Below are 26,866 nucleotides of genomic sequence, written 5' to 3'. Positions count from 1 at the left end.
TGAAAACTGTTGTGCTTTCCAACTCTCTACCACTGAAGTGCATGGCTGTAGATGTGTCTCCTTATTAACATCATTCATGTGGTAGCTAGGATGTGAAGATGCACTTAAGCGTGTAGGAGAAAATAAATGGTTTGCATAAAAACCTGAGCTTCCTGGGAAAGTCGAGATGGGTTCAAGGGAAAGCAGTTCTGGAAACAACTGCTTCTGGAGTGATCATTATTAGGAATACCAACTTCACTAAAAAGTGTGAAATTAATTAGTAGCATTACTCAGAGTTCATTAGTTCAGTCTGCTTGCTGCAATGTCCAAGCCTGACAAACAGCAGGCAGGCAGACACACCGCTGAATGCAGGAGGACTGTCCTGATCTGTTGTATCAGGTCAGTATTTTACACTCCCATGTGACAGACAGGGCAGTTATGTTGCTTGGTTTCCTACGTACAAGATGGCAGGGGGTGTGTGAGAGAACCAGCCAGGCCGGGCGGGCTGTTCAGCTCCAGCACAGCCAGATGCAGGCTGAACTGCTGGGAACTACGTGGTCTCCATGACAACTGATCACAGCAGGGGGAAAGATCAGAGGGTACAATTCTAAGATTAGACCCTCATGAAATTCCAGAGAATCTGGATGAAATCTTTTTGGATATATGTCAGTTTTGACTTCTGTACGACAACCTCAATGTCTGTGAAATTAAAGAGTGAAGAAGCAGTCTGAATAAAGATTATGTTTAGCTGTGTTCCCATTTATTAGCAAGCAGTCTAGAGAATGGCAGGGTGTAAGCATATAGCTTCTAAGAGAAAGTCTTATCTGGAGCAAGAGCCTTAGCAGGAGCAGATTAGAGGACACTGCACAGGCAGAAGACCCAAATGACATAAAAATGTGGGTCTTATGATCCACTTTTGTAAACTGAAATAAAAGCTTTGAATGCTGAGGTATTTCATAACAGTTACATAACATATTGTAAATATTACCTTCTTCATCTTGAAATTTCATTTGTTTCTGAATTATCCTTTACTTGGGGCAGGCTGAAAAACCTTTGTTGTCCTAAGTGGTAGGAGCCTTAGAGTCAACAGCACTGATAAAGAAGCAATAAAGGTCCAAAACCAGTCTGAGTTCCCAATAATAGAGGTCAGCCTGGAAAAGGCTCAAAGGAGGAGAAAGCTTTTTATGTGATAACTAGTGCTGATGGGTTGATATCAGTTACCATATGAACATGACAGGATTGGCACTCACAGCTGTGCATCCAGTGCTGATGAACACCTGATTAGGAATGGGAAATTTCAGAGCTGATTGTTCTGGACAGAGAGGAGAAGGATCTCCCTCTGAATCATTCCCTGCATTCCACAGGAAGAGATGTTCTGTAGGTGTGGTGGGGCTTTGGCTCACTGGAATCGCTATCCTCGGTATCCGAGTTCCTAGCTTGCTTTGTATGTAAGGGGGAAATTGACAAGGAACACAGAAGAATGAAAAGGAACCCCTATAAAAGAATAAATCTCTGAAGCTGTAGGTTAAAACTTTCTCTTAACAACTGCCTATGAGAATCTTCCATTTTGAGCCAGTGGCAAATAAAGACACACTGACTGGAATATACCCTTGTGCCAAGCATGAGGAATAACACAGTAAGAATGGTGCCAGAAGAATACCAGTAAGAGAAAAAGTCTTTAGCCTTATGGACTTATTTGCAACTGAAAAACAAAGTCCTGCATGGATTAAAATTTTTGAAAGAGAAGGATTTACAAGGCCACTTTTGCACACTGAAAAAGAGTACAGAGATCTCGGGTGAGTTGATCATTTAAATATGACACATCTAAAAGACTCTAAATGCACTGCCTAGAATTAGATTACACAACTATTTATCTTAATGCTTATTGCTATCCACAAACCTTTCTGATTTGTTGGGTCTGACCAAGTGCATGCTGCGTGATGGTATTTTGTTTTGGTTGTGGAGTATGCATCTGAGGTGCTGTCTGGACCAGGCCAGAGGAAGAAATAGGAGCAGGTATTTGTGATGGGGTCTGTATTCCAGCTTGTGATTGAGCCTAAAGGATGAAGATAAAATATTTGCATTATTTGTATCTTACAGTATATTCTGTCATGTAAAAATCTATTGCATACGATTATGCAGAACAGCAATACCATGTATTTGGGGAAGGATGAGCGTGAACTGTGTACAGGAGACAAAATTTTCACTCTGGTACTGGTGAGTTCCCAGCTAAAAGGTGGTGTTTATTTTGCCAACGGTTTAAGAAAGATAAAAAAATGGAAAGCAATGAAAATAAGTGATAGAATGAGTAAGAAAGGACTCTAAGAAGTGGGTTTGATTAGAAGACAAAACAGATGAACCGAGAAAGGAGTTGTTTTTAACAAGACCCTAGTAGTTTTTATTGGCCACTGAAAGGCAAGAAGTGTGTTTAACCTCAGCAAAGACAACTTCAGCTGGTAGTTAGGAAAACTTTCTGCAATAACAGTGAAGCAAAATACCAGAACAAGCTGCTTAAGGGTGTAACACAATTCTAGAAGGATTTTAGAACAATTTAGAGAAAGATTTGTCTGGATGCAGAGCTACCACAAACAGCTCTTGCACTGTAGACTGTGCAGCCCATCCCCATCAGAATTTTACAGCTCTCATAAGTATTGCTGAATGTGATGGCACACAAGCTAGCATCAAAGCTTGGGCCCACAGCATGCCACAACAGCCAAGTACATGCTGCAGCTGAAAGAATACTTTAGTGGCACAGTAACCATGTGGGTGGCAGGGGATTTCATCCAGCTGTGTCCCAACCATGCCACTCAAAAGTATAAGCTTAATTCTACTTCAGACCAACAGGTTAAACTATTTAAGCTTGGTTAGATTACTCTTATACCTCTTCATTTATAACCTGTCTTGGTTTATGCTGTATCTATTCACTGTAATACTACCTATATAATCAGCTAGAAATAATATCTGTGTAAGCATGTCTAACTCTACAGGTGTTCTACAGCTTAGCACTCACAGTTTTAAATACTATGAACCATCAACAAACAAAGAAGTTGAAACACATTTTTAGCCAACTCACATACTTCAAAATAAAGCACTGGGTTTGTAGTTCTATTAGAATTTGAGTTCACAAAATGGTGGTATATGCTGATATAAATCAAAACCAACTGTGGGTGGAGGCAGTATGTGGTAGGACAATTACTTGTCAGGAGAGTATCTGGGAACAAAAGTCGCAAAGAAAACAAGTATTGGAGGAAGTTATAGAGCAACTGGCTCTTAAGTACTTTTCTACTGTTCTCCCTAAAGCAGAAACAGGTTAAACCTGATTTTTAAGTTAGTCTTACAAGCAGCACGTTTACCTATTTATACTGAATTATGCAAATAATGCCATGCTGTTTACATGTTGAAAAATAAAGACACCCTTACCTGCAGTTTTATGTTTCCGACGGGTAGCTGCACTGCCGTGGCAGAATTCGGTCCCTGGATCGAGAGTGGAAGGAGCAGCTGTGCAGTTCCTTGGGTAGTTAGCAGAGCTGGAGGCTGGGCTACAACTGCAGTTTGTGGCTGCCTCTGGGGATTGACATAAAACTGAGAAATGGCATTCTGAGGTTCAGCTTTGGCCACAGAGATCTCCTGCTTGATAACAACCGCCTTTTTGGCAACTGGATTCTGGCCACTAGTATATACTGATTGTCCTAAAGAATGACTAGCTACAGGTACAGATTGACTTGTACTAGAGCAGTCAGTAAGAGCATTTTCATCTTTCACAGCAGCACTGAATTGCTTCTGTTCCAAAGCAGCTGAGTTACCAGAAGTCTGTTGCTGTTGTCCCCGTTTTTCAACCTCAAGTTGCATTTTCAGTACTTCCACAAGTTTTTGCTCTTGTTCCAGTTTTCTTTTGAGCTCCTCAATCTGCTTTTCTTTTTCTTGAAGCTTGCGGTCCTTTTCTGCTACATCAAACTCCATGGTTGAGATGTTTCCACTACTGCGATTCTGATTATCATCAGTCATATTCACTCTTAGTGGTGAAGTACTTAAAAACTGGGATGGTGACATCATGGTCATAATTTCTGTGAAAGTATCTGCCATACTAGTATCATCTGTGCTTAGACTAGACTGTTCTGAAGGAGAAGGAGATATAGGCAAAGGAGGGCTCACGTTTTCAGCATTTGCTACTTTGCAGCCAGGTCCAGTAGATGTTTTTTCTGGAGGAAAGCTGGATATTGTATTAGCCACTGGTTTATTTAGTGTTGCAACAGGGAATGCCACAGTCACGTCCCCAGTACTACCTGTGGCCCCAGTAGAAGTGGTTACTGTAACAGTGCTACTGGTAGCAACCCCATTGTTATTAAGATCTTGATATGGTTTCAGACGCTCAATAAGATCTGTTTTTGTTCCAGACACTGGTAATCCTCTCAATTTCAACTCCATTTTAAGCTCTGCTACCTGAAATAAAGCATGATAGTAAAACCCAAAATATTAAAACTTCTTTATATGTGTTTTACCTTGTTGCATCTTCATAAAAAAATTATTTTTCAGCATGGTCATTAGTAGTTATTACACCTCTGTGTTCTGACAGTATGCATGACCTATGAGCACATTTCCATGACCTGCTACTTACTTTCACTGTTTAAGTGGCCAAAACTTTAGTAGTATTCAGTTGCTGTACAATGAATAGCAGCAAAGCGATGCTAGTATTTCACAAATATTAAAAATGGGGAAATGATTGTACTGCTCCAATTCTGGGCCAAAAACTTTTGAAGCAAACTTGTAAACCACAGCACCAGTGCAGATAAAAGCACTGAACAGTAGCACATTGAACCCCTTTGTTACAACCTGAATACAGATAGATCTGTTTCTGAGAAATTTTGTCAGGTCAGTGGGATGATTCAACAGACCTACAAACACAAAAGGCTCTCTCTCTAAATTAGCAATTGAACAGTTACAGCTACGTGTCCTCTGGGTATCTTTTACAGACATAAAAAGTATAGGCAGTCAAAATTAATCTAATTTCTGACAAAAACGTTCTCAATTTTCCAATAAGGTTACATAGAAACCAAAGTGCAAATGTGCTGAGCCTAAACTGGTTATGTTCTTCAACATATTGGCCACGACGAATGGCTTCTGTCTATGATGGACATACGCCACACCCAACCGGAGAGTGTTCCCTCTCTAAAAAAATGCAAGGTAGCGACCTCGTACAGATCTTTCAGAGACTTGTTCCACATTAAAAGAATGGCTTTAACTGATAACAATGTTACTGTCTTGAGAATCTGAGCTCCCTTCAAGCCTAAAAAAGTTCTCACTCCCATCCCTCAGAAACCCAACACCTTGGTAGAGGACGAGGGAAAGGAATCAACTGCCCACTAGATGTCCCTGCGCCTCCGCTCGGCTCTGGCACATTCCTCCGGCTGCCACTGGGACCCGAATCCAAATCTCCACAAGCTTCTTCAGATGCCTTTTCAGTAGGTCCCTCACAGTACTAATTCCTCTTTATGCATTTCTGAAGGAAGAAAATCCTATGCAATGCTTTTGTATTACAATTTAAACAGTTCACAGTTACTTAATAACTTCAAGAAGCCTTTATGAAATTTAGTGTTAATTTTCAGATGACATGTTCATTTTCAGATGACAGATGACAGGTAAGAAGATCTCTTATTTTCTATTATCTTTTACTAATTATTTCTGTAATGGCTTTATAGCAGTGACCTCTCTGAATATGTTATTATTATGGTATCGTTTTAATTTTTACTGCTTAACTAAACCTCTTCATTGACATACTACAACTGTCATGCAGAAATTACTGTTCCAGTGTTTAAATCTGCCTAGGCTAAAACTTACATGAAATGCACCTCATAAGTTTACCCAAGGTATCAAATTATCTACCTATATAATCTGTCTGCAATTCCTCCTCCTCTTCCAATTCTTTGGGAAAAAAAATATCTTTTCTAGAACATAGGAATATGAGGAGGTTAAATCAAAACAAATATTTAAGTCTTGAAGTTGTGTATGAAAACTTAGACAACCTTATTCTAAACGATTAGAAGTACAGTTTTCATTGGTAAATAATATTCAGGCTTATTCCTGACAGTAGTGGTTTGCATGTAATGACCTATAGTGACGCATGGGAATGGACACATCCCTCTTATTTTTTACCTTCAAGTCATCCAGGCTTGAAGGCAGAGGCCCTGGTTTCCGGCCAGGAGTAGTACTGCTCTGCCTCGGGGAGCTGGCAGCTGATGTCGGTGCACTGCTGTTCAAAGTGTTCAGTGGTGTATTCCCGTTGTTCTGTTTCTCATTCAGTGGCCTTCAAATTACAAGAAAAAGGGGAACAATACTGTCAATGCTAAACATGTTTAACGTTTTCAGTTAAGAAGCTGTGATTCTTAATCTATTGTCCATCGAGTTAATGAACAATTGATTTTTTTTAAATAAACACAAGCATTACCATTAAACATTTTTAGTAAAACTGCACGGAGAAGAAAATGTGAGAGTAATATGCTGCCATTTTCTCTTCAGTTAATGGTTCATAGTTTTCATCACTGTCATGGCATTCATGAAAGACAGTGTGGCATTCAGAATCAGTTTATAGAAATTAAACACCCCCTAGGGCAACTAGTTTGTTTTTTGACATCAATAAAAAAAACCACAATACTGAACTTGTATGTATCGACCCTACGTGCATGTCCAGTGCTCATATATGGCAAGGACTGATGTGAGGGCAGTTTATTGTATTCCTTAGAAAAACCGCATACAAGAATCTCAAAATAGTTGTGGTACCTAGTGTAAATGATGGCATTTTTAATTTTTTTTTCAAGTCAGCTATTTCATTTTGTTCAACTGGTTTATGAAGAAATGTTTCTGAAATGTCACTAAATGGAACATAAGAAGCGTGGGTAAGCAGGCAGAAACATCTCTAGTCCAAATGTTAGGATACACGGTAATTACAAATATAACTGCAGATGGTATCTTTAACTTTTCTAGCTTCACTAGCTGAGGAAAAATAATGCAGTGAAAATGAATTAAAAAAAAAAATCAAAGTAATCTGTATTTAGGGTTGTGTGACTGTGGCATGTTACACTGTAAGCACTTCTAGGAAAAGATTAGTCTCAGATGGTGAGAACGAAACTCTGTGCATAGTCAGCTTCTCAATCTGCTAGAGTGCTAGCAACTCCAAAGATCTCTTTTTTCTGACTGCTTCTACCTATAAATCAGAAAGCATACTATTCACTGTTAAAAGTACTGAATATCAACACTGACGAGGAAATACAAACATTAGAGATAAGGCTATAAACAATACACACATTTTACCTAATTTAAAATGTCTGTTTCTTCTTATTTGTAAACTGCAAAAATGTGGTCTGTGAATCTGATGTAAAAAGACAACAGAAAGACAATAGTACGTATCTTTGTAAAAGCCATTGTCTATGAGCTTCTCTTCTGCTCTGCCTACCTAGGTCATGTTTGAGTGAAAACGGGGTCAAAACTTTCTTGCTTTTGAGTTTCAAACATGCATCTGTTTGGAAAAAAATGCTTCTGACAGGTAGGAGGTTCTGTTTCCATGTCACACAGAAATAATTAGAACCACTTAAGGACTCCTCAGACTTAGAGTATTTGAAGAAGAGAACCACCTCATTACCTCGTGAAATGAGGCAAGAGTGATGCACATGGCCCTTCAGTTTGCCTGGGTTCCAACCGCCTCTGAGCATCTGTGAAACACCTCTACTTGTAACGCACAAAGTCTGTAACTGTGTCTAACTGTACACGTCTTTTCTTTAAAGGACACAAACAATGCTCACATACTTGAGTGGTGCAGGAAGAATTGTCTGGTAGTTGTAGTGTTGTTGCTGTTGGCTCAGGATCTGCAGCTGCAAAAATAGTTGCTGCTGTTGGAGCAGACGAGCATAGTTGGAGTCCATCTGTGGCTCATTTTTCTCACCTTTCTGATCAGGTGGAATATATTGATGATACTTCAGTTTTTTCACCCTTGGCTTAGGCTCCTTACATTTCTTGCTCCGATGCTTATCATTTGGGTTCTTTGGGTGGCTTTGCTGTTTATAGATGGAAAAGATTGAAACTACTACAACAGACATCTCATTTACAAGCAGTTATGCAAGGTACACAGATAAAGCCTGCAGGAGAGCACTTACTGAAAAGGGCTGCTGAATACGATTATTCCTGCAAACCTGCCCAAAAGGAGTGCTTACCATCCCCAAAAAGTTATTGTACTCCAGCTGGCTTATACTGGGCTACATGAAGAGGTCATCAAATTACAGTTTGTGAATGCTTTACTAGTAGATGGCACAAGTGAAGTGAAGGGATTCTGCTAGTCATGACTTGTCATTGCAAAGAGGCATTCTTCTTAAGTAATGAAGTTCAAAGCCACTTAGTACAAGTAAAAGCTAGTATCTTACAGTCTGTCTGTAAACACCTGCAGGTCAGAGGTACTTAGAGCTCTAGATTAAAAGCATGGACAGACAGTCCTATCAATTACAGGACCACTCTTACAAAACTTTCAGCAGTATCCTTTTTAGCAATATTTGCACATGTGGTAAAACTCACTTCCTTTACAAGCTCTTTGAAGTTATTTTGAGTGAAAAGTTGAAGGCAGTTACCTAGTCATACAGAAGGTATCAATGCAGAAATCCTGTGTTGATCCATGCACATCTATTACACAGATAGCCTGTTCTGGGGGATATCTGAATTTGTCATTAAGGTTCTGCATTAAGTAAGCTGGGACAAGTCCAGTGGTTTCACTGGATATAGCCAAATTTACACTAGAAATTGATTATTAGAAGTCATCCTTGTAAATTTAAACAGGAATCAATATCCTACAGTTAGGCAGAAGTCTACACGTGTATAATCATTACACAGCTGAAGACCTTTGGCAAAGTTGCTGAAATGAAATACTGTAGACATCTTCTAACATAACCCCCTCTCTAACTGTATTTGAAGAGGTTTTCCATGCTGCTGGCTAGGTCAGTGCAGAAAAGAGAACTGGGTGTGGTCTTCTGATATTCAAATACAAGGATACAGTAACTTCTCTCACACAGTGTGTTCTGCTTATACAATAATGGAATTAAGAAAATAGTTTCAGAAACAGAGCAATGCTGTTCACTGGTTTGGTTATAGGTAGATTATGAATGTTGTTGCCTCTGTTCCTGTTAAATGATCCTCCATACAAAACTACTTTAGAAAATATTAATTTCACCAATAGAAAGTAGAAACTCAATATTGCAAAAATCTGTTGTCCTTATTTCTAAGAAACTTCCATGGCAATGTAATGCATAATTCTGATTGAAAACTTCTGTCAACTATATTCTAAGAGACCTCTTGAAATGAGGAGCCAGTCCCTGTGTTAATGGTTGATCTTAGCACACAACAGCTTTCAGTCAACCCAGTACGTTCTGCACAGTAATGAAAGTTGTTAGCTCTGGGCACTAGAATGTTACTCATGTTTGTTTTCATTAAACATAGCACTGGAAAAGGACACAGACTAAGAACACAGTCCTCAGGTGCCATTACTACAGACACCCACCTTTACCAACGTTGGCCCAGGCTTTGCTGCAGGTACAGTGTTTGTGGTCAGGGTGGCTGCAGCAGTAGAACGTGTAACGTGCTGTTCAGTTGTAGAGGGAGTTTTGAGAAATTCAGGAACTGGAGAGGTTAAAGGTGGATACTAGTATTAAAAAAATATAAGGAAAAAGAGAAACATTAAAAACATCCACTATCTGAATAATCGAAGAAATGCTAAAAGGTTAAGACAATTTACCATCATGTCAAATTCACAAAACATTTTTAGGAGGAATGGCAAACCCGGGACTCTTCTGTGCACGTTTTGGCAATCTTCACACATGGCAATTAAGATGAACTGGTTTCTTACCTTGACTTAGTTTGCATTTTAACTATTGCATGTAAATGTATCCAGAATCTGCTTTTACTAATACAGATTTGATTTTAGTCTCACCAAAGCAAAACAGTAATTGATTTTAATTATCAATTTTTGTAGTATATCATAATAAATATTTTTTTGTAACATTAACATTTTCCATAGTTATTATTGTTGATTTTGCTGCAGGTAAAAAGAATGTTAACCAAAAAGTATTTATAACATAAAAAAAGTATTTATAACATGCAAAAAATCCCTCAGGAAAGGCTTTGTTTTCATAACCATTACACTGTTGTTTTAATTTGCAGTATTCTTTTCTCCTTCTAACATACATGAAAACAAATAAATGTCATGAAAACATTTTCTTTCTCTCTTTCTTACAAAATCATAGAAAAGAACAGGAGGACCTTCAGAAGTACCCTCACTCATTCCAGTAAGAGCATTTTACTTAAACTGCTTCTAATGTGCATTTGTCTCTGGTTGGTAGCCCAGAATCAGATTAACTGGTGCCAGTTCTTAACTTTATTATTGCAAAATTATTCTAGAACTGGCAGCTGTCATTAAAGTACTTTTGCTCCTGGCATAAGGATAAAGAAGAAATCTCTTGAAGGTAGTCAGTCCTGCATTCTAATTAAGTCAGACACATACTTCTCCCCAGTTAATTTCTTCCTGTTCTCTACTATTCTTCCATGAGATTGTACCACACAGGACTTAAATCCGTTGGCTAAAAACACCTGGTACACATTTTGCAACTCTGCCCTGCTGCTTTTGAATTTCTGGCATGGCAGTTACCAAGCTGCCAGGCTGTGTGCACTAAGCTCTCTGACTTTTGCTTACAACTGAATTATAATAACTTTCCCTTCTACCTCTGCGTTTCTTTACTACATCTCGCTGTGTCTCCAACTGCCAGCTGCCAAGAGGCAGCTACAGCAAGCTTCCTGTAGCCTGCCTATGCTGGGCAGTGGTCTGCATCCTTCTGCAGTGCAGCCATCCAGAGGCAAAGCTGCTGGCGCTGCTTCACTAAATTGCAAGATTGAGCAGGCTGTGCCTACTCACTGCAATGCTGCACACGTGCCTGTCTTGGGGTTTGTGTCAGTTTACGGTGGCAGGCTAAAGATATAAATGCCTCTATTTTTATATCCAACTTTCAAAGTGTTTGCTCTGGAAAGCATCTGGTATCTACACAGTATCTGTTATTTACTGGACTGGCATAAGAATTGGCAGGGCATGTTAGAGGGACTTACCCTTTTTTCAATGGTTCTGGATATTGTATTCCAACATACTGCACTCCTGTTGCTATGAGGTTTAAAAGGTTTATTTTGGTTCTAGTAGTAACATTTAAAAATGCACTTGGTCTGTCTTTGAATCTGTGTGTCATGTACAGTATTACCATGAAGCCCAGGAGAATTCTAATGATCTCATGATTTTCACTGGTTCTTAAATTCTCTTTTCCTAAAATCCCATCATAAAAAGCATTTTAAATGCTTGATACTTACTCATTACATAATATATTTTTTTACCATCCATCATTCTGATGCTTCTTGAACCTGAACAAATAACTTGACTTCAAACATTCTATTTAGGAACCCTTTATAGGCTATGTAAACACTCTATAGTGACAGCACAAAACTCTTTAAAATGGAGAAGTTAGTAACTGTTAAAAAGCCAAAACAAACCCAAGAACAACCCCCCACCTCTTTAATTTATATTGCTTGAAGATCTTGGTGTTGAACATTCTTTTGCCAGAGTAAATTACTTTCTCCTTACATTAGTTGTTACCCTAAACTGCAAAGGATTAATGGCTACATGAAATACAAAGCTTTTTATAGACCTCTCAATTTTACTTGCAAGTGTTAGACAAGGCAATGAATCATGTATATCATTTACTTGATAAATTTTTAAATGAAAAAAAAAAAAAAATTAACAGGTCTCAACTTCTTAACTTGATTACTTCATAAAGTAATGTAGACTTAGTTCCTTTGAACAGATCTTCTACTTCCAGTTACAGATAATATGATTTCTGGACCTTTTCTTCTAGCTGAAAACAAGTGTCTAGCAGGTCAACAAGCTACAGTGAATATATTAAGAAAACAATCATTATATTCTGTCCCATCAAGCAAAATACTTAAGCTGTTTTGGAGATAACTGTTTAATGTCTTCAAAACTATGAACACCACAGTTTGATTTGTTTAGAGTGGTGTGGTTAAAATGCCTAATCCTTTCCAGATGCAAATACATCAGGTTAAAGCAAGTTTTAAGTCATCCGTCAATGAGAGCCGAAGGTTCTCAAAGTTATGTTACATCCTCTGAGGCCTGGAAATGTGTGGAGGAGGAAGTCTTGAAAAGAACTTTGGCTGTACTCCACTGTTTTCAAAACATTGTTTATATTTTATGTTGTAATAAAATGTAAAATTTGTCAGAGGAAATTAAAAGGATGAAGGAGCAATTACCCAGACACATCTTCTGTAGAGACATGCTGTGCTGTTACTTTTTATTTCAGAAGTCACAACAAGGTAAGCGTCTGTTTTATTCTGCAGAAGAGCAATTTTACATTTTAGATCTGTGCAGAGAAGCAGCTGTACCATGTTGTGAAATTAATAAGCAAAGGATTGAAGTTCTATCTGAAGGGCTTTTTCAATCAAGTTCAAGTACTCTATTATTTTATTGCTGCAATCACATATCTATCTTATGCTTCCTACTTGAGAAGCTTTTGGCTTGTATTGCTTTGAGTATTTTTATTTGAGTGTCCATTAGGAACCTAACTCTTTAGTTAGGAATCTAATTTAGTATGGTTTGTTTCCAATCTATTCATCCCAAATGCTATTTTCTCAACACGAAACTCAGTTTGCATCTGAATCCATGTCTTCAGGGGCAGAGAAACCAAAGGGGTGTGCTGCACACTGTGTCCAGCACTGCTTTTTAGTGGGGACTCTGCAACACCTTCTTCTGTCTACTACAGTAATAAGAAAACCAAAGAGGTTCCAGGTCTTGAACGACTTAGCTGTCAAGTACCCATTAAGACAATAACATCTTTAGAACATCAACAACCTTTATCTCATATTTAACCATTTAACTTTACATTTCTTTAGACAGTAAGAACTCACTACTCAGTGCTGTCTTATCTTTTGTTTGTGTCTTAATTTACAAACTGCAGCACAGTCCCCTGCGTAGAGCCCTGGCTTTGCTATGAATCCTCTGGCAGTTCAAATGTATAGATAAATGCATCGTCCAAAATAGTACTTGATAAAATACAAGCATAGAAATAATTTCAACTGCAAAGTTGAATTTTGACTTTGTGTAATGCAGAAAGTGATGAAGGAACACCAATTAGGAAGTCCTTGTGAAAAAAATTTCTTCAGATCAACATTAACCTGAAGAATATTACACATTCAGAGTAGTACCATTTACATATTGGTCCAATTTTGATACACACTTAAATTCTTTCAAAGTAACGTATTTTGATGTTTGTGTTATACGGGCTAAAAGAACTTGCTTTTAACCAAGTACAGACTTGCATGAAATGAAACAAGTTAAAGTGCTAAAGCTTTTGAATTTCTATCAAATTCACGTTTTTTTGCTTAAGGGATACTGCTCAAATTAATAAAAAATGTTTCATCTATTAAAGCAATTTTGGTAATGTAATTTTTGTGTGTTTGCTTATATGCTTCCACGTCTGCTTACATGCATGGCATATTGATACTAAGCACACAAGGCTGAGTGCAGGATTATTAAATTGATGTCATTTGTAAGTCACTTCATATATATAGAAAAAAATACTGTGATGCAAACCCATGTCTTTACACTAAATGATTTATTTACGTGCTAATATGGGTAATATGGCTGCTTTCATTTATGAATGGGCTCAGTGGGAGGAACCGTAGCTGAGAAGCAAGGACTTTTTTCTAACATGCACAACTGCTCAGCAGACATGCAGAAATGCAGCATCGACAGCTGACTCGGCATTGATACAAGGCAAAACTTTTGTTACTCTTCAACACCAACACAAACTAATGGCTCCTCTAGGCAAGTGTAACTGAACAGAAGCACAATTTATCACTTACTACTTAGCCCTGTCAGTCTCAAATGAACAAGCTCTTAATCAGTACTGTTAAACCTGGCTAGTTTGGAGTTTCCTGACTCTTCAAGCTAGTTGCTCTCAGACAATGTATGATGACTTTGCTCGCCTTCTCCTCCACTGGAGCCTTAACTTGAGTCTGTCTTTTTTCCATGAACGCTGCAGAGATCTAGTTAAAAGCAAAGCCTTCTCCTCTTAACTGGGCTTAAGTTTAAAACTACTGGTTGAGGTATGACAGAAAACATCAACAACCTATTTAAGCTAAACATAGTAACCTTTAAATAAATACATATATCTTGTTAATGAATGAAGTTACTGAATAACTCAAAGGTGAAGACAAAGACCTGTGGAGAAAGGACTGTACAACAATATTCTAGAAAGCATCCAGCTAATTGTATGATTATGCATATAAACCCATGTTTTCAATAGCTAACAGAAGATAAGGGAAATTAATTTCTAGCACGTAATGTTTGTTTCATAACTGTTTTGGCAATTTATTTTGCATCAGTATGTTTATAATGTATTTAAAGATAGGGTAGGTGATACTACTGTCCATTTCAAATCACAAAATTAAATTGTTGTAAAGAATTGTCTTTCAAAACTCATTTTTGCAACTCTTGTGAAAGCAGTCAAGTGTTTTCAGTCAAATCTGTTCTTTTAACTCCTCATGCATTTAAATGCTCTAATATAAAGACAACTTAGTTACTTTCTTTGTAAGTAACTTGAGAAAATACTACAAACCTCATAGAAAAATTAATATAAAGGTTATATATTTTTTTAAATAGTAAATTCCTTAGGTGGTATTTTAAAACTACAGGAGAAAAACATTTAAATTATGTGGGAAACATTATTTTTAATGGGCTTTTCTGGAGATAATACAACTGACGTCAACTGTTGTTGTTTCAGTTAAGTTTAATTCTAAAGGAGTTCAAGACCTTGCCCAGAATGAAAACAGCCACTAAGTAATCAGAAACAGCTGGAGTGAACCATGGATACGCTGTTTTAAACAACTTCTGGGAAAGCTGTAGGTCTTCTGTGGGCCATAATGAATTTCAGTGAATCCATGGCTTTACTGCAGCCTATGGGAATTTCATCATTGCTAACAGCTGAACAGTTCTACACTGCAAGCTCCCAAACAGAGAGCTGAGTCCCAGACAGTCCTCTGCAGCAGCAAGCGTGTTCATCCCATGTGAAACTGTGCCCCATTTCTATAGTGCCAGTCCAAAAAACAGACTGGTTTTGTTTCAACACTTAAAAACTGTACCTGTGTTGATGTAGTAGCACTTGGTGTTACTGGTGATGGTGAGTCACTCTTTTTTGGCTCAGCAGGGGAAGCTGCTTAACCCTGGGATTCTTGGCTGGCTGGTTGATCTGGTGATAAAGCATCACTACTGTCTTCATCAAACGAATAATCATCCAAAGCTTGAGGATAATTCTCTTGTCCAACTGCTAGAATGTTTACAAAGAAATAAGCAAAACAAATTTCTTTTTAATTGCACAAATTAAACTTAGACATTGGTGGCAGAATTAGATAATTGCTGGAAAATGATTAGTTTTCAGCACAGTCTAAACTTATGGTACCTAAGTATTTATTATGTTTATAATATAATGACTGTCATATTAAATCATACTCAAAGAATCAATAAAACTTAAGTGCATAGCAGAATTTAATTTAATAAAAGATTAAAAGATATGTTCAACATAGATGGAGCACACAGACACCTCTGACATTGAGTAATGGCCACACGTTTGACTATTTTGTAATAATTTTTATTAAGAAACCAGTCTTTTCGAAGACAGTATTATACTTTAACTATATAATTCTAACAGAGTTTCAAATAAAAATAGGATATCTTTAATTAAACTATGACAGAGTTTAGGACTCAGAAGCTCAAAGTGTAAATAGTAACTTCATGTTTTATTCTAGTGAACTTTACTATCAAGAGTTAAATCATTACTTCCCAGAATGCCATACAGAAAACAGACAGAAGCTGTGGGACTTCTACTTGCCTATAATAGCTTCTTTAACGCTGGAGTCTACAGGAAGAATATTTTTTTCTACTAATTCCATAGGGCCAGGCCTCTGGGCAATCTTCTCATTCAGATCATCTGCCAGCCGAGCTCTCTTCAGTTTCATCTGAGTGGCTTGTAGTGAAGGCTCTGCAAAGGTCTCTGAAAAGGCACATCGATTCAAAGAAACAGTCTGTTCCATCTTTTCTCCAACTTCATGACTAACAACATTGTCTTCTGTTTGCAATAACCACTCCATATTTATCAAGCGCAGGCAAGTATCATTCTGAAAATTCTCAAGTTAGTAACCAAAAATAGGGTTACATGAGTAGATGTACTGCATCTTCATAATCAGGTTTTTCTAGAAATATAACCTTTTTTAACAGCAGTAATACTTCTGGTAAACATCTGTATAATGTCCAACAATAAAGCAGGGAATATAAACCAACAAACGCTAATTACAGTCTGCTCTAATGGTTTACCAGTGTGAACTATGGCAAAGGTTTAATTAACCCAGTGATTTTTGAATTCTCTCTTGACACAGATTTAAAAAATAGCTTCTGGCATAAATTTGGGTTTTCGAACTTGTATTTCAATGAAAATATGGAGACAGTCAGTATGGAATCTCTCAGGTTTAGCATGCAAATGCATGTTTCGAAAACTAATGGCTATTAAATTGACTTAGATTATGGTTATTTGGTAATTTCTGTATTTGGTAAGATTATGGTGAAACACAGTGATACAGGCCCATTTGTAAAAAGACCATTGTTTCAAATTACCTGAGCAACAAGGAAGATAAGGCAGGATAAAAGTCAAGTTCATTAAAGATTGTTTGGGGGAGGGAATGGAGGGAGAAAGTATGAGGTTGTCAGGTTATGTTAGGGTATAAATAGAAACTGAAGTGTTATAGACACTACATGTACCTACACCGTTGTGTAATTACCACGATAGAATAAAGACAATATGCAATTGCAAATAAATACACAGTTGAGAATACTTTCACTGCCATAGAAATATCTCTTATACAGATTTAGAATACAGATTAAAACAGACCCTGTAGAAGTAGAGAAATAGAGCACATAAACCTTTAGAAATAATTCATATTAAAGCCTAATTCAGTCAGAAAACTGAGTGCATACCAAAAGTTATTTCTAATAGCAGCTGAAAAGGCACATACAGCTGGGTACATACCTTCAAGGATGTGCATTCTGACCAGCTCAGACCGGTCCGGTCTGCTGCGAATCTTATGCTTCAAAAAATTTTCAGTCTTTAAAGAAATGAGGAAATAGCATTAACTACTGTTTCACTGAAAAATCCAAGTAGTTCAATAAATCACTGCTGTCCTAGCAATGAATATTTGCAGTTGCATTCAGATAGGTGGACATCACTGTTAGACCATGGGCAGTAGAGGGGTTTGCTTTGCTTTGGTTTACTATCAGTTAATAGTGCTAATCAATTTTTGTCTTTCCAAAACGAGTTTGGAACATTCCTGAATTCGATCACGTCCCACCACCCAAACTCAGAATAGGTCAGATTTGCTACAGAAATACTGCACCAGCATAATCTGCCCAAGTTAACCCCATCCTTAACTGGAGGTAGCTACGTAGTACACTATGACCATAAGTTTATCTCCCTCACCTTGACCTCTGAAGGATTAAGGAAGTTCTTCTCAGATTTGACACCAATATTTTACTTCAATACATTCTTCTGAGATAAAAGCACGTCATTACTCTAACATTCATAACTTTTTCATGTACTCAGAGAATTTAGTATCACAACAACTGACTACCCATTTTCAGATGTCAGTAACAAATTTACACGAAGTGACTTACTCTGGCTCTCTCCAGGCTCTTTATCTGCTCATGGAATGCAGCTGGACTTTTCAATGCTATGAAACAAGAGTAAGAGTTAAACTGACAGGAAGCAATTTCCAAAGCAATATCTGACCAGTACATGTGCATAGGTGTTTAATGCCATCTCAGAGTTGGGTTGCCATCTGACCAGGCTTAGGCTTGACTCATGCTCGCTGTATTCACTTACATGTGAATACATGTGAATACATGTAAGAGATGAGCAACGCTCCAATGCAGAATACTTGGAATATTGGATTTTAACAGATACTACCATGTAACAGTTAACTTTTTTCTACGTACACCAGGGTCTACTTACCAAAACTGTTCCACAATAGACATTTTACTAGGTAACGTTCAGAATGCCAAAATACAGTTTTATTTATTCCACTTTATGGACTGTGTTTCTATACTTCATACTTGCTGTTACTAGAGAGAACTGTAGGGTCCTATAAGGACTATGTTATTTTTTAATTATGTAAAAAACTCCAAAATTGTAGAAGTCCCAAACATTCAGGTTAGCAAACAGAATGATGGTTAGGTGATGAATAGCCAAAAGAGTAGAAAACACTATTCATCTAGAAATGTTATGAATTCTAGAGTGCTTCATCTCAACTGGATTGTTCAAAGGAAGTGAAATGGCAGCAGGCATAATCTACCTTATTTGCCACACTTCTGGCAGAGGTAAGATACTGCAAAACAAAATCTTTAACACTTTTTGACAGTCTAGAAGTTTTTCCCAGGTTTCAGTCAAAAACAAACAGGTCATTTTGTTCCTGAAGATAACAGTACAGACCTGGGAAGGTGAAGATGCTTTAGCAAAGCAATCTGAAGTCTGCTGCAAACTCAGAAGCCTTCAAGAAGAGAACAGATTTAAGATAGTGTGCTTTCAAAGTAGAACTCATCAGTGCCACTGGGATATTTCTAACAACTTGACATAATTTTGGTATTTTTTCAATGGCTGGGGGTTTTGTTTGTTTTGAGAAAAAACACTTTTCACAGTTGAATCTTGTGTCAGCTTGCGTCTGTTGTCTTGAGCCCAGTCTCATCCCACGCTGTCCACTCAGAGATTCTCAGTGTCTTCTGCGCACCCCTCATTCTGAGGCCACACTGGGCTCCAAAACAAGTCAGAAGACTTGTTAGAAGATACTAAATCAGCATAGTCATTGGGAGTCCATGTGGAGGAACACCAGAACATCTCTTAAGGAAAGAGTTAACTGCAGTTGCATTCTAGGCCACTAAATATCCATATTCAGGAGAACTCTCTTGTGATTCTTACATTGCTCTTAGGTGTCAGAAGTGCTGCTGCTGAAACAACCATCATCTCTACCAGACTGAAATACAATACAGGAGAAAAGGGACTCTGGCAATGAAGCCAAATTGCATAAAGCATACCAGTTACCTACTTTCAAAATACAAGAGCTGTAAATTCAGGCATACAGATGTAACAAATATCCAAATTTACAGACCTTATTTGCTTGTCAAAGCAGTATGATCTGCAATTAAATTCAGAGGTAGAACAGAGTTAGAGATAAAATGGTTTACCAAAGAACTGGTAAGTTCTCGCACAGCTGTCAAGGATGATAGCTAGCCAGGCCAGAGTCTGAAGCTCAGCCTTGCAGAATCCTGAAATTGTACATCTCCAACCGTAATTATGAACTTGGTGACGTTGCTGGCTTAGTGAGACACTTCACACTAAGGTGATCAGCAGCTTCTTAATTCTTCCAAGGTTAGCATCTAAACACCTTATTTGAATTCTTACCACTCTATAATCTTTGTTTTGGAAGAGGACACAAAACTTTTACATCCATTTGGACAGTTTGCTAGATGTGTAATGTTGATCAGGAACTTCTAGAAACCCAAAACAATCTAAAAAACTACCATACTCAAACAAAAAAAGCAAAGCCTCTTCCCAGGTCCTCGCATGTGTTCATACACAGAAGGGCGAGGCAGAGAAGCTTCTGCATCAGGTCATGATACCCAGGCGCATCTACTGCCCCACGTCCCACAGCATCACGGCTACCGTCGTGCGAGATTTGACACAAAAGACGCATCTGTTGGCACATAAGTCACAGCTTCCACCTGTCCTTTGTTTTTGTTGCCTTTTGTTTTGTCCTTGCTGTCCTACTCTTTAAAGACTGCTGGCTTTGTTATTGATGTCCACTATTTCTATAGTTCAATTTACTTCAGTAAGATCAGTCACAATTTAAAGAGAGAAAATAAAAGAAGAATCAGACTATGTCTGCAAATCTCTGTGTTTTCATCACAATGGCTATTTCAACTGAAATATTAGGTGAGAGTGATGAATTTACTTCATGCTCATTTAGATTACCCAAAAGAATCCCACAAGTCTTTTCAAGTGATAGTTATTTTTAATGATTATCACAAATATTTATCTTCATTATTTTATATATTCTGTTAATAATAATACAGTATAGAATATGAATTACTAAAAATAACATCAGACTTACGTGGCATGATGCCCTGGTCCACTAGCTGTTCTCGTGTCCGTCTCTGTTGTAGCCTCAGTTGAAGTACTGACAAAAGAAAGCATTAATTCATTAATATAATATGCAGGCGTACTGTTCCTCAGAAAGTAAAAAACCAAACAAACAAAAACCTCAAAACCAAAAACATTCAAAAGATATCAAGGAAATATTTTTAGAAATAGTTTTCCTATATGTATTCAGATATGATAATAATTTTTAAGACACGCATCATCAGGGATAAACTGCTATTAACGTAGTTTGGAGGGATTGCTTCCAAACCCTCATTATATTGGAGTTTGCTGCTTTCAGGTCACATCTGATGGAGAGACTGTTTCATCCATCTAGCCACTGCTCCTATCAGCTAGCCCTCCTAACAGGTGTTAAGTATACACCTAAGTCTAGGGTGTTTTTCCTCTCATAACATTACTTTTAGATAATAGATTCAAGAAAACAAAGCAAAGTATAAAGAATTTATATCATAAACTAGAACACACAATGTTCTACAGCCACCTGACATGTCTTAATACAATCTTATGTGACTGCTGAAATAGTGATTGATGTTTGCAGAGCATTTTAAAAGAAAATCTGTATGTGTCCCAGAGGAGGCCAGAGAAATGATCTGAGGGCTGGAACCTCTCTGCTATGAAGAATGGCTGAGAGAGTTGGGTTGTTCAGCCTGGAGAAGAGAAGGCTCCAGGGAGACCTTACTGTGGCCTTTCAGTACTTAAAGGGTGCCTATAAGAAAGACGGGGACAAACTTGTTAGCAGGGGCTGTTCTCATAGGACAAGGGGTGATGGTTTTAAATTGAAAGAGGGAATATTCAGACTAGATAAAAGGAAGTAATTTTTTTACAGTGGGGGTGGTGAAACACTGGCCCAGGTTGCCCAGAGAGGTGGTTGATGCCCAATCCCTGGAAGCATTCTAGGTCAGGTTGGACAGGGCTCTGAGCAACCTCATCAAAGATGTCCCTGCCCATGGGACCTTTAAAGGTCCCTTTCAACCCCAAATATTCTATGATTCTGTCTTTGGTTGATCATTTTTCCTTAATTTTTTTTTTTCCTTAATGTAAAGGCTTATTGTACATTTAAATAAATCTTCCTGAAACACAAGAAACTGAAGAGAAGCCAGACTTTTACCTGGCTTATTTAAAAAACCAAAAAAGTGACAGAATCCAGAATAGGCCTTAACCTCCCTCTGAACATCACAAAATGCTGTTTTTCTCATTGAGGTGTGTTACCATAATTATTTCAAGAACCAAATGAATCAAATACTCTAAAATCTGGAACAAGTGTTTACAGTTTCATGGCTAACTTCTTATGTTTCATTATATTTAATAAAATATACAATGGTTCTCATCGTATTGCTACTGCAAGTATAACCAATATGACACACATTAAATACTATACCAGGAACAGCACAAAACCTGGAGGAGGTCATAAACATAAAAAGCTTCATACTTTCAAAGATTAGGGCTTTTTTGTAAATGCTCCCAGGGAAAGAAAAAAAAAAGCAGGGAAGAAAAAGTAGTTGTTTGTTTCTTCTGTTTTTCCTTTCCTCATGTTTCTGTATCAGATTATTATGGTGCTTCATTACTTAGACACATATAGCCATTACCCACATATGAAATTTCATCTTTTGATCAAGAGATGACCAACAAGCTTGGTCAATAAAAATACATATTAAAGATGTAATATTTACGTTCTTAAATTCTGCCTTGATAGCTTATTAGGGAAGTGTGATTATGACTTGCTGTTTCCACTGTATTTTGTAAGGAAGCAAAACAAACTAATGCATGAACTAATGACTAATTTCTAAAAATCAGGCTAAGGACAAAGTTCATTGTTTTTGGAATTTAAAAGGAACACGCTTATTTCCTGTTCTACAGTGCAGGAAGGATACTCTTCTGGCTAAAGCATTAAGACCGGGTATAGCAAGTTCTGAAAACAAGGACATTATTTTCTTGTGTCACACAAATGTAGAGAATTTAAATACAAACATTTCAGGGCTGTTGCACAGCAGTTCTGTTCAGAATTTACAATATTGTTACACAAGAATTACAAAGGACAGAGATGGGCGAATGCAAAAGGAAGAACACTAAAATGTAAACTGATGGAAAGGAATTAAAAATGTATGGACTTCCCCTGGAAACTTGAAAATACCTGTATTTTCCAAGCAATATTAAATGACTATATTACAAAGTTAACTGAAAAATTATTTTTTAAAAGTTTCAATGATTTATTTTTGGTCTTCCTTCATTTCATGTGGCTCTAGGTAAGCCACAACCTCTTCTTACAATGTCTTTTACTAGTAGATGGAAACTTGTGCTCCCTGAAGTCTTGACCCAACTCAAATGGTGCCATTACACACTCCTTTCAGCAGCTCCTTCTAGGTTGGGTTTGGCATATGGTGAAGTATAGGTAACGACATACTCCCAGTATGTTCTGAGCATGTGTGGAGAAAGTTCAAATCTACACACAAAACCACATAGGATTCTAAGTCAAATTGGTCTAATCTGCCCCAAGAAATGCAGATAAGAGTGTGCAAATGCACATTTATGCAACTGTACATCCCATTTTAAAGTTCCACAAGCTTTATACAATTAAGTGTGAATTGAGAAAAATAATATATTGGGTCAAGATTTGGCCCATTCCTGCAGAAAAATTAAAGAACTGCACATTTCAATAAAAATGCATTTTAAGCATACAATATAATGTTACAATGCTACCCTCTACCCCTGGGACTACTAACAATTTCCTCCTGCACTAGTACAAAGCACTGAGGAGTTCACTGACTGGTATGCTGTTTAAAGGATAGTAAAAAACTCTGGTACATTCTTACTTTGAATTCTTTTGCTTACAACTGTGAAATTAAGAAAGTTCTCAGTTATTCTTAGAACTAAATGGGCAATCCTTTTAAAAATCTTAAATAGGTTTAACCCATCCAAGTGATGTGAGAGAAAATTTATAAACAGCATGGCAAGACTACTGTATTTCAGACTCAGTATTTTTGACTTGGAGAAGATTAAACTTGACTTTCTTCTTTTCTTCACTCAAACTGTGCTTCCTTTTACACAGCTAGGAAGCCATGGAAAGGGTTGAAAAGCATGTTCTGCTCTGGGCAGGGATCTCACCCATGCTATACAGCTGTTTGGTCTGAGTTCACACTGTCCTTAAATTTGGCTTTCTTGGAACACTCAAGACACTACAAATGTGTCTACCAAATCTTTTACCTAGTTACAATGCAGTTTTTTTACACATATGCCTCTTCATTACAGGCTCAAGGTTTTCAAGAAAAATGACCTGCTCCAACATCAGTTATGCTGACAGACATCACCAGACAGTAAGTAAGTCTGAATTAGTATTTCTTTCAATTCCATCACCTGTGACACAGTGGATCAACAAGTGAATGCTGGTAATATTACAGTATGTAATTAATGTTATTACTGATGTGGGTTATCTACCAACACATGATAGGCAAGTCATCTGTTAAAAAAACAAAGAGTGCATTTGTGGTACATGATAGTTCTCATTTCTAATATGCTTTGTACTCAGGATTTTCATTATTACTGAGCTTTGTCACAAACCCATTTTGTAGGTGTAGCTGGTTCAGCTATGGCTTCCTAAGCAACGCTAGTATGGTGCTTTCAAATATTAGTAACCAGAAGTGGGAAAGGTAAACAACTTTCAAATCAGCCTTCACACTATAGAATGATGAAACTGTTTTACAGAGTTGATAACAATTTGAAAGCCCTCACTAATTTACCAATTTGGACAGCAGGCTAAATGGGAAAATTACCTTCTAGGAAGTGCATATACCATCTACTCTTTCAAAAAAAAAAACTACTACAGACAACAGATAACTTCTTCATCTTATCAGAGTTATTTAACATTCTAAAATAGTATCACTGCCATCTCAAATGTGATGTGCAAAGACTTTATGCAGTTAAAAATAGGTTGACAGTGTGTCATTTAAGAAATCAGTAGCTGTTGAAATTGCATGTAAAGAGGCAGAGTTTTGTCAGAAATTTGTTACAGAGCAAGAAATTTATTAGAGAGATCTGGCTTTCCCAGATCCAGACATTGACATGACTCTCAGACCAAGGCTTTTCATCTTTCTTATGAAAAATATCAGACTTCTTTTTGGCAATGTTTGCTGTTAGGTCATACAGTTGGACCGGACAGTCTAAACATCCCATCAGTTCAGCATTTAGCAATTATTGCATTTTGTTTTCATTGGCAAGTTTGTGGGAGAACAAATAGAAAGGACTCACACTGCAATTTTCCAATACAAGTCAGCTGAAAAACTACTCCAGCACTTCTAATGCATATTCTCCTGTATTCCTCTAAGTTATACTTTTTAAATTGTCAGCCTGAGGTACATGAAGCTGCTGAAATTTCTCTTGGGGAAAAAACAAATGAACCAACCCACCACTCCACAAACACAAACTCTTAAAAAAACAGTGTACCAAAGTTTCTGTGTCAAGATCATGTTTTGAACCCTTTTTCACCAGTCCTAGTAGCATGGATGTGTCAGGAGCATATCCTGTGTGTCCAGAGAGGAAAACACTTTGTACACTGTGAGCACACTGTTATTGACTTGTTCAGTGTGATGCAATTCCTGCAGCTCCCTGCTTGTGCTCTCTGGTGTGATGTGAGTCAGAAAGGAGAGGCTGTGCCTTCTGCTGACATCACACTTGCACACAGTTCTACACCACAGAAGCACCAGCACTGTAAAAACACTGGTTGTGTCACTTATGTTTGTGGCTGATGCATTTTCTGTCAGTTCCTGAAAATCAGTGCTGCTTGGCCACAGTCATGATACATGGGATTCACCCAGGAAATGGGGGAGGGAGTCTAAAATAGATCTATTTCAGTAAAAAATAGCAGTCAGAATGTAGGCAGCTTATCTGTTATTTTCTAGCTGGTTTCAACTAATTCTTTAATGATCATTAATTCCAAATGTAGATGATGGGAAGTACTGCTCCATAATTTATGAATGCATTATATCTATGATATTATGATCAGATATTTGGCTTAAGCTTTGCAGAATAAAACCTGATCCGTACCCTAAACAATGTACAGTCTTGGAAGAGAATATGCAGTGGACTATAGCAGAAGGATGAGATGAACAGTAAGAATGTGCCTGCACATAAACCATAACCACAGGAAGTGAAGCTTTGGCATACTTTAGCAAATCTATAACTAACAAAAAGTTATTGTCTTGCTCTACCCATCATCTGTTAACCTAACGTGGCATCATGAAGCAAATAAGGCATGACTTTGAAGTTGTCCTGTATGTATCAGGACAAGTAATAAAAACTGTGGGAGGACTGAAAAAAACCAGTGATATAGAAGACATAGAACGTGCAGTTACTAACTTATTAAATACTGGGAACATATACTACATAGTAAAGAAAAGGACAGCCTGTAGCACGACTAATAGGAAAACACCGCAGGGGGAAGACAACAGAAGAGATGACTCATAGTTAGAAAGATGGTATAAGAAGGTAAGCATTGAAGATTTTGACTTGACCAGAGCAAGGAGGTTAAACAAAGTTGGATGAAAAACAAATGTTTGCTTTTGCAAACAACTCTTAAATTAAGAAGGTTAAAAAAAAGTTTGGTGTTTACAAAATAAATATTGAACAGTTGCATGCATTATTAAAGAAAAGAAAGTTTCTAAATAGGAAGTAATTGTGAATTAAAAAAAAAATTAATATATTATTTTTAAAAGCTTAAAAAAACCTCTTGCTTTTCCAAAGCAGATAGACTGGGAAAAGTTAATATTTGTATCTCAGTAAAAGACGTAAGGACCTAAAATACTTTTAGCCCCCCAGTGACAAACAGTAAAAAGCAAAGATGTTTCTAAGGAAGAAATGGAAACACCTGGACATAAGTTGCACAGCTACATCTAATTGAAGAGCATATTTGGCTTACAGGGCTAGGTGTCAGAGCAGATGGTCGTACTACAGTTGGTAATGACCTTTATATTGTCATTGTAGTTACATGGACTGAGCACTATAACTGAGCAGAAACAAGTTACAGACTTGTATCTTTATACTGGAGATAAACCTGAAGTGGGTAAAAAGTGAAAAGCTCAGAAGGAAATGGGGACCCACAGAAAGCAGCTCAAAGAACAGCCTGAAAGATATAGAAGATGGGAGTCATGGAAACTAAATCACAAGTTTTCAGTAAGGACTCAAAAGACAAGAATGAACAATGTGAGAATGCACTACGGCTTTGTGATTTTGGCAAAGAATTGCTGATTTACTTCTCTGAAAAACTCTCTATAGAATAGAGTGCAGGTTGGCTCAAATCTACTGTACTTAAATCTAATGCAGCTTTTGCCTATCATATAAAACATATAGCAGAAAACTACTAGAACAATCAGTAACACAGAAAGAGGTAAATCTAATATAGAGAGATAGGAGGACACAGCTTCCAAAAAAAAAAAATAATCTAACCCCCAGCGAGGTATAGCCAAAGTGATACTATACTAATTGTTCTAGTGTTTGGGGGAGTGGCATTTGGCATTGTTTTTTTTTCCCTCTCCCTCTCCCTCTCCCTCTCCCTCTCCCTC

The 26,866-nt window shown here is 37.5% G+C and overlaps 1 protein-coding gene across 1 annotated transcript in view; it reads right to left on the bottom strand.

Moving 5' to 3' along the window:
- Window positions 1-26,866, bottom strand: part of MKL2 (MKL/myocardin-like 2) — a 42,014-nt gene that overhangs the window by 6,009 nt on the left and 9,139 nt on the right. The window contains 10 exon segments of the mRNA XM_008942053.1: window positions 1,880-2,035; window positions 3,400-4,419; window positions 6,130-6,280; window positions 7,777-8,024; window positions 9,512-9,630; window positions 15,168-15,386; window positions 15,948-16,109; window positions 17,139-17,214; window positions 17,780-17,835; window positions 20,269-20,334. Coding sequence (XP_008940301.1) covers window positions 1,880-2,035; window positions 3,400-4,419; window positions 6,130-6,280; window positions 7,777-8,024; window positions 9,512-9,630; window positions 15,168-15,386; window positions 15,948-16,109; window positions 17,139-17,214; window positions 17,780-17,835; window positions 20,269-20,334 — 2,273 coding nt within the window.

This window comes from Merops nubicus, unplaced genomic scaffold (genome assembly GCF_000691845.1).
Source record: "Merops nubicus isolate BGI_N331 unplaced genomic scaffold, ASM69184v1 scaffold51446, whole genome shotgun sequence".
In the NCBI taxonomy this organism is placed as follows: Eukaryota; Metazoa; Chordata; class Aves; order Coraciiformes; family Meropidae; genus Merops; species Merops nubicus.
The sequence above is the reverse complement of the archived record's forward strand: the minus strand, read 5'-3'. Positions and strand labels throughout refer to the sequence as shown.